The sequence below is a fragment of the Octopus bimaculoides genome, chromosome 1 (genome assembly GCF_046866305.1).
Source record: "Octopus bimaculoides isolate indiv1 chromosome 1, ASM4686630v1, whole genome shotgun sequence".
Taxonomy (NCBI): Eukaryota; Metazoa; Mollusca; class Cephalopoda; order Octopoda; family Octopodidae; genus Octopus; species Octopus bimaculoides.
In genome coordinates, this window is record NC_142928.1 from 63,663,244 (window position 1) to 63,672,144 (window position 8,901).

General features: G+C 35.6%; 1 protein-coding gene across 1 annotated transcript in view; it reads left to right on the forward strand.

Annotated features, from left to right (window-relative positions):
• LOC106882038 (uncharacterized) overlaps window positions 1-8,198 on the forward strand; it is a 35,596-nt gene extending 27,398 nt beyond the window's left edge. The window contains exons 3-6 of the mRNA XM_014932595.3: window positions 327-423; window positions 3,738-3,839; window positions 5,229-5,387; window positions 6,529-8,198. Of these exons, the coding sequence (XP_014788081.1) occupies window positions 327-423; window positions 3,738-3,839; window positions 5,229-5,387; window positions 6,529-6,720 (550 nt within the window). The 3' untranslated portion in view covers window positions 6,721-8,198. The remainder of the gene's footprint in view (window positions 1-326; window positions 424-3,737; window positions 3,840-5,228; window positions 5,388-6,528) is intronic.
• Window positions 8,199-8,901: the final 703 nt, after the last annotated feature.

The following is an 8,901-nucleotide window of genomic DNA, read 5'->3' on the forward strand; positions in this document are numbered from 1 at the left end:
AATCTGAATGCTAAAGGGTTAGTTTGTGAGCTGTGATTGTAACATTAGTATAATATAATGCATCTTTTGTAGGTTATTGCTCTATTACTTTTATTTAGCCACTGAATATCAAGTGCAGACCACTATTGTGAATACTTAAAGGATACCCTGTTCTTTTCCAGTTTAGTTTATGTCAATCCATACATTACAAATCTCCATTCTATAACAAACCAGGTTATCATTGTAAATATTTTTGTTATTGTTAGAATTTGGTATGACCGAATATTTTAGGAACTGTAAAGATATGTCTATTTATTTACCTTATTTTATTTTCATTTCTTTTCCAGTTACTCATTCCACTGTAAAGTAGAAAATGGCATTTTGTTTCTGTGTGTTGCAGACCCAAATATGGGAAAGCAAGGACCTCATTCATTCCTTTCAGAAGTAAGATTTCAATATATAATTCATGTCTGTGTTTACTTATTAGTCTGTTTTATTCCATATCTTAACATTAAGCAAATAAAATAAACACTCACCTTTGTTAGAAAACATCTCAATACTTACTTTAAAACAGTTTTGGTGTCTTAATTCCTACATATGTAAAGTAAAAGACCCCTTCGGTCATGAATGACCATAGAATTACACCAAGAAAGTTCTCTTCCGAGGCAAGCTTGTTCTATGGAAGACCAGCAATTGCCCATGCATACCAGCCTTCCCTCTTTTACACCAGTAATGTTATGCAAGGGAAAAGCAAAGGTCAATACAGCTTGGCACCAGTGACATCGCAACTCATTTCTGCAGGTGAATGAACTCGAGTAACGTGAAATAAAGTGTCTTGCTCAAAAACACAACTCACAGCCTGGTCTGGGAATTGAGCTCACTACCTCTGTACTACTGAGTCATTATGAGATATTAAAATCTATTGATGAAATAATCTAGTTCAGTGGTTCTCAGGCTGGTCATTAGCAACTTCTTGGGGGCATTGTATACTCATAAAAAACAATAAATATAAAGGGGACACTGTACAGGTGACTGGTGGGAGGATTTAGATTCAACATGATTTTTCTTAGAAATATACTGCTCAAACGAGCACGTTTTCAAAAAGTATCTGTTAAGGTTGGAATATTGAATAAGATATTGCCTTATCTGTGAGCAAAAAACATGACTGATGATATGCAAAAATTCAGTATAATTTACTCTATAAGTATTTAACATAAGGGACATTCAAGCGAGGGCGTTGCCTGTGTCGCTGGACTGGCTCCTGTGCAGGTGGCACATAAAAAACACCACTTGAGCGTGGCTGTTGCCAGTACTGTCTGACTGGCTTTCGTGCCGGTGGCACGTAAAAGCACTCACTACACTCTCGGAGTGGTTGGCGTTAGGAAGGGCATCCAGCTGTAGAAATTCTGCCAGATCAGATTGGAGCCTGGTGCAGCCATCTGGTTCGCCAGTCCTCAGTCAAATCGTCCAACCCATGCTAGCATAGAAAGCGGACGTTAAACGATGATGATGACAGTAATCCATGCAAAAATGTCCAAAAGGAGGCTCATACTGAAATTGGGATAATGTAAGAAAGTTTTAATTTTTACATTTAATTTTTTTTGCATTCTATATATTCATTAGAAAGAACTGTGTATCGCCATAGGAAAGTGTCTTCTACAATAATCCCAAGCTAACGTCTTGCAAGTAGACTTGACAGAAACTTTGCAGAAGCCCTGTTTGTGTGTGTGTGTGTGTGTGTGTGTGTGTGTGTGTGTGTGTGTGTGTGTGTGTGTGTGTGTTTTCTTAAGGTTTGAGCATATTAGGTAATTGCCTGGAAGTCTCACACATTAAGAAAGCCTAATGCTGATCTATGCTTTCTGTGATTGTGTATATAGGGACGCCAGTGCATTGCTTAGCTCAATGGCTGGCTTTCTCAGAGTTCTCGTCTTGCAAATTTCACTCACAAGGCTTTGGTTAACCTAGGTTTTGGTGTACAAAGAAAATAACATAACATTCCTTAGAATATTAGGAATTAATTCTAGACTGACTCTACAACTCTACCCTTGAAGCTGGTGAAAGCATTCTAGCATTCTGTGTTTTACTGTTTATTCCCAGATCAGCCTTAATCAAGCAGACTTATGGTCAAAGTCGTTCCAGTTGTGACCATCACATACTTTTGTATATCAGGGACTTAATTGCTCAAGGTATCTGTCTTTATTGATGACAGTAGGGTGTAATTTGTGGTCGATTTTGCTGCCATTTCTAGCAGGTCAAGCGATCAAATAAAACCTTTGCTGTTGGTTCTGTATTTAACAGTCTTACAATAAAGCAATTGAGTGTAATATTTTTTTCTTTGTTTTTCATCCGTAAGAGGAGACATAGGTCTTACAACTACTGTAAGTCTGTTGCAAACTTCAGTTAATAGATCTATTTGGATTACGTTATTCATTATATATCTTCGTTTTTGGATTTGGTTTGCAAGATTCTTTATATGAGTTCGCGTGTTGAAGTATATTTTCTGGTGTCTGGGGAGAGTTATTCTCTTTTAGTGTCTTATTTAACACGCTCACCGGTAAAGTTTCCATTCATTTACTTATTTATATTTCCTAAAATTTTCGTTGCCTCATAACAATCTTTCCAGTAGTCGTTGACTCTGTCCGTTATGCGAGCTGCGTTCTTTTTGTTTGTGCGCATGTGTGGGTCTGTAGGTCTGTATTATTATTAATATTTTTCTTGACTACTTCCAGATCTCTTTTCAATTGTAAACACCCTCAAATAGCTCGTTTTAATTTTTCCTTTTAGTTTTCCCCAATCTGTTGTATTATGAAGAGATTATATGAATCTGTTCGACATTCAGCCAAGCTAAACCAACGTTTTGTTGCAAGCCATTAAAAAAAAAAAAAAACTCGAGTTTATAAAGTTACTTCCCTTGTCTTGAATTGCCTCCCTTGCTCCATTTTAAATTCGCTTCTCGCGATATTAATTGATTGCAGAATTCTATTAAACATTGTTTTCTGTACGGGATGAGAATACGTTTCTCATGTGTTATATCATACTAAATATCAGCAAATAACGGCAAGCAGCTTCCTTTGTTTAGCTGTAATGGTGTCTTGCAGTTTACTTTGGGCAGCTTTTTTCATGATTTCATTACTTGTGATGTATTCACACTGGGTGATCTTCAGGATATTTCTAAAGCACCAGCGTGGAAAAAACATTCACAATATTGTAAATCCTCTCCGTCCACACATATGTTTTACTTGCATGCAATGCAGTCGAAATGGCAATAGATGCGTATAAAGGAAGTTTAATCCCTTGGTAAACGAATGAGTTCTGACCATATTAGTCTTAATCACTGGAAAATTGCCATCACTTTGTCAACTGTACTCTTGATATCAATTTCTGCTTTTCCATTTGTATCAGTATTACTGCACATGTGTAGTGTGTGTGTTAAACACGTACATACATACATACATGCACATATGTATATATATATATATATATATATATATATATATATATATATATATGTATGACATTAGGCTTTCTTAATGTGTGAGACTTTCAGGTAATTACCCATATATATGTATGACATTAAAATAAAGATGGAGAATCATACATCTACAATTTTTTATAATTATTAAATTCATAATTTATATATATATATATATATATATATATATATATATATATATATATATATATATATATATGTTTCTTGAACATCAATATTCTCTATTTGCTTCTTTTAAATAAATCAAATTTATTCTTTTCAATAGATCAAAGATACATTCCTGAATGGCCGCCTAGCAGGCCGAGCATCAGCCGCCTTCAGTCATGAGTTTGATCGAGATTTTGGACACGTACTTCAGAGAGAAATGGTATTTTCAATTATCATAAATTGTCTTTTTATTTTTTATTATTTTTGTATGATGACAAAAGAGTGATGGAAGGGCACTGCTGCAGTACTGAAGAAAGGGAAATAATATATTTAATTTGTTCTGTAGTTCATTTTATGCCCTTTTCTCTATGATAGCACTGTTTGGACGAATATATTGTTGAGGCGCTGTCTTACAGCTGAATGTCCTTCCTCTCCTTGTCGCTAACCCTTTCTTGTGCTTCAAGTAAGGGCTCTCTTATTTCATGTTTTCAAAATTGATTTGAAAACAGAAGAGTTGATGACAATGCAGCTTGTAGCTCATGATTTTCCTGAAACAAGAACAAGTATGATTGTAGAGAACAACATAGAATAAACATGACAAAACAAACAGTGTAAGACTTTGCAATACCATATGATAGTAGAGGCAAAGACGGCTTTGGCAGAATTTGAACTCAGAACATGAAGAGCTAGTAGAAATGCCACTAAACATTTTGCCTGACTTTTGCTGATAATATTGCAAGCTTGTTACCTTTATAATAATAAGAATAATAGTTGCTTCAAATTTAGATACGAAGCCAGCAGTTTTAGGAGGAGGTGTTAGTTGATGACATTGACTCTAGTACTTGGCTTATTTTATTAACCTCGAAAGGATGAAAAGCAAAGCTGACCTTGGCAGAATTTGAACTCTGAACATAGTGATGGATGAAATGCTGCTAATCATTTTGCCAGCTTGTTGCTTTCTAATAATAATAATAATAATAATAATAATAATAATGATAATCCTTTCTATTATAGGCACAAGGCCTGAAATATGGGGTAGGGGGATAGTCGATTACATCGACCCCAGTACTCAACTGGTACTTCATTTATTGACCCTGAAATGATGAAAGGTCAAGTCAACTTTGGTGGAATTGGAACTCATAACATAGTGATGGGCGAAATACTGCTATGAATTTCGTCCAGTGTGCTAACAATTCTGCCAGCTCGTTGCCTTAATAATAATAATAATAATAATAATAATAATAATGAGAATGATGGTTTCAAATTCTGGCACAAGGCCAGCAATTTGGGGGGAGGAAGTAAGTCGATTGCATTTTATCAACCTTGAAACGATGAAAAGCAAAGTCAATCTTGGCAGAATTTGAACTCAGGACAAAAAGATGAACAAAATGCTGTTAAGCATTTTGCCTGGTGTGCTAACAGTTCTGCCAGCTCACTGCCTTCTATTAATATTATCATCGTTAATAATAATGATAATAATAATGATAATAACAACAACATCTTACATATACATATAGATATTTAATCACAAGCACATGCACGCATGCCCACACATACACATGCACAAACAGAAATTTATAATTGCATATATGTATATAATATTTTAAAGGAAACATTTTCAAAACCCGGTGCTGGAAGTGGTCTCTCTCAACTCCAAAGTCAAGTAAATGAAGTGAAAGGTATTCTTACACAGAACATTGAAAAAGTTCTGGAACGTGGAGACAAACTGGATGACTTGATGGATAAAACATATGAATTAGAAGAGCAGGTTAGTAATGATATTTATCGTTAGTTTCTCTTATTTGTTTCTCACCCTCTCTCTCTCACTTATTGTTTTCTCCTCTTACACCTCCTCTCTTTTTCTTTACCTTTTCCCATTTTCATCCCTGTCTATCTTGTCACTGATATATTATTAGTGTTTTCTCTGTAGCTGTTCAGGTTGGGTGCCAACTGTATCAGTCTCACCGACCTGAGTGTGCTTGTAATAGTCATAGCCACTGTTCCACTCTGTAACAAATTTATTGAAAGAATAGTAACAATTTTGACAGTAGTTACAAATTTAGTAAAAGAATTTTGCCAATAGTATGCTGGTGCTTGGGACAAGCTAACATGGAATTTTGATGGAAAGTTTTAGTGTAGATCAATTTAAAACAAGAATTTTGTATCATAAGACCAAGGATGGTCTCAAGCAGGTTTATATCAAAGGGGTTCTTTTACTCTTTTACTTGTTTCAGTCATTCGACTGCAGCCATTCGACTGCAGCCATGCTGGAGCACCACCTTGAAAGGTTTTAGTTGAACAAAGCAACTCCAGGACTTATTTTTTTAAGCCTAGTTCTTATTCTGTCAGTCTCTTTTGCTGAATCACTAAGTTACAGGGATGTAAACACACACTCCAACACCCCGTTGTCAAGTGATGATAGGAGCGGGGGACAAACACAGATGCAAAGATATAGATACATTATTGTCATTTACCAAAAAAACCCAAAAAAACCCCCCAAAGGACCCCCCCCCCCCCACAAAAAAACAACTACATCATCATTATCATCATTGTTTAACACTTGTTTTCCATGTTAGCATGAATTGAACAGTTTGAAAGGAGCTAGCCAGACTCTAATTGTCTGTTGTTGCATGGTTTCTATGGCTGGATGTCCTTCCTAATGCCAATCACTTTACAGAGTGTGCTGGGTACTTTCCATGTGCCACCGGCACTGGCGCATTTATGCAAAACCAACATGAGTGCATTTTGCATGGCACTGGCACCTGTAAAGGTGCAAACCTGTATGTATGAATGAATAACATTTTTACTTAGCTTGAAGGGTCTTCTCAAGTACAGTAATTTGCCACAACTCTTGGTCCCTTGTCATAGAAGTGAAAAACTGTAATATTCTCTTTTACTTTTTTTTTCAGTCTATCAAATTCCACAAGACGTCTCGTAGCATAGCAAAGAAATTCTGGTGGAAGAATACCAAGATGACCTGTCTGATGGTCGGTGGTGTACTTATACTGCTTACCATCATTATTATCATTATTCTCTATTCTACTGGTGTATTTTCAAGTTCTGATAGTAGTTCTTCAAAGCCCACCACTGCTGCTCCTTAAGCAGAGACAATTAAGACCATACACAGACAAAGATTCGACAAGTTGCTCTGTATAAATATATTTTATATATCTTACACATATATATATATTTCTATGATTCCGAAAAAATTTTTTCCCTCTATCATCAGTCTGCTATAATTCCATTTTTTATCTTTTATGTGTCATCTCCCTTATAATTCCATATTTTTGTTTTATGTCATCAAGTTTTTATACACCGCCCCACCCATCTATTTTTTTTTGTTGATTTGGATCTTGTTGGTGAAGATGATTTATCTGATGCTAATGGAAAACAACAATGATGATGATGAGAATTATTATGACTCTGTTGAATATATGTGCATCATTAAAATCAATTAAAATTTTAATCAATGTTTTAAAATTCATTGGACATTCCTGGTGGTTACCCTCCCACATATGTAGATACGCCTGACGAAAATATTTGATAATGTTGTTTTGGATTTAACTCATTTGATTTGATCTACTCTCACCCCCAACCTGCCACCCCACCATATTTTTGCTAAGGGTTCTCTGCAGTCTATGATGGACAACATGTAATCTTGCATAACCATTACAACAAATTTGATTTGGTAAACCAATTCAACCACTGGCATCATGGACTGATTTTATATGTTGATTTGGTGATTGAGAATACCAGATATTTTGGTCAATGGAATTATCTAATCATCAAATCATGGTGTATATAACTGAGTATTCCCCCAGACTTTTGTCCCCTTTATGTAATCATCAAACAAAATCATTGTAATACTATGTGACAAAACTGGCCCTTTGAATAATAGGCATGATAAGCTTTCATAGTTCTTGTCTCCCCTGTTTCATTGATAGGGCATTGGGGTGATGCAAAGCTGTTGTGGAAGATACTTGGGAATGAGATGGTTTGGCACAGTTGTTTGCTGGCATCGTTGATTTGATGATGACTTATTTGACATCAGGCTTTTCTATGTTTCTTGTTTTAATGTTTCTCTTATTCTCTGTCTGTCTGTCTGTTTGTTTATGTGTGTGTGTGTGTGCATATTTCTCTTTATGTTATGAGAAGAAAAATGTTTATGTCATTTGTGTTCAATTAATAAATCGTAATGTCTCTCTTTCTCTCTGTGTATGTATGTATTTCTGCATTCTCATGCTTGTGAGTGTGTTTGCTTCAGGTGCCAAAAAGTACTATTGTCAAAAAGGTTCAATGTCTAATCAGCCAATGTGAAATTGCCAGCACCCAAGCTGCTGTGCCCAATCATCTCGTACCAAAGTTATCTAAGGGTCAGTGTTGGGATCAAATCTGAGACCTCTTGATCACACAGCTGACATTTTTACATGTACATACACACACACACACACACACACACACACACACACACACACACACACACACACACACACACACACACCAATGTCAGTTGTCTACAGAAACTATTCTTGTATAAAGTTTGCCAACTAACTTTTGTAATAAATTTTATGAAATTGAAGATATTGTTTTACTGACTGGATTCACTTGATACTCTCTATATGAGATAAAATTTCTGTCCTGTATGAATGTGTGTGTAATATATGTATGAGTGTGTATATATGTATCTATGCTTGTATGTGTGTGTGTGTGTGTGTATGTTTGTGTAAATTAAATCATTGCTGTTTAAAAACTCATGTGATTACCCTATAAGGGAACCCTTATGTGATCTGCTATAAATAGCAACCGAATCTATTTCAAATCACACCTATCACCATGAAAGATGCATTAAACAATATAGTGTCAAACGTACAAAAGCCAGGATGGTGATGGTTCTAACAGCTTTTATCATAGTCTTACTCAATCAAGGGGTAGCCTTGAGCTAAACCTTGAGTATATATGTAATGAATCCAAGGTAAGTAGGCCTAGCAGACTGACTCAATTATTCCCTGCTCACTGGATGTGTTGATTTCACTTTGTAAGAAATTGAAAAATTTACTAACTTTATTGATCTCACAGTGTGGAGAAGCTTCTGCTTGTGATAGATAGCAAGATGGTGTGTGTATTTAGTCAAACCTGATTAAGCTGGTAGCTGACAAATATGTGGCCAGTCGATAGAATAGAAACAATCTATTAACTCTGGCTCCAGATATATCTTTGTCTACAAGAAACTTCAGAAAAGGGACGTTAAATAACTGTTAGTAAAAGAAAGGGGACGATAGTTT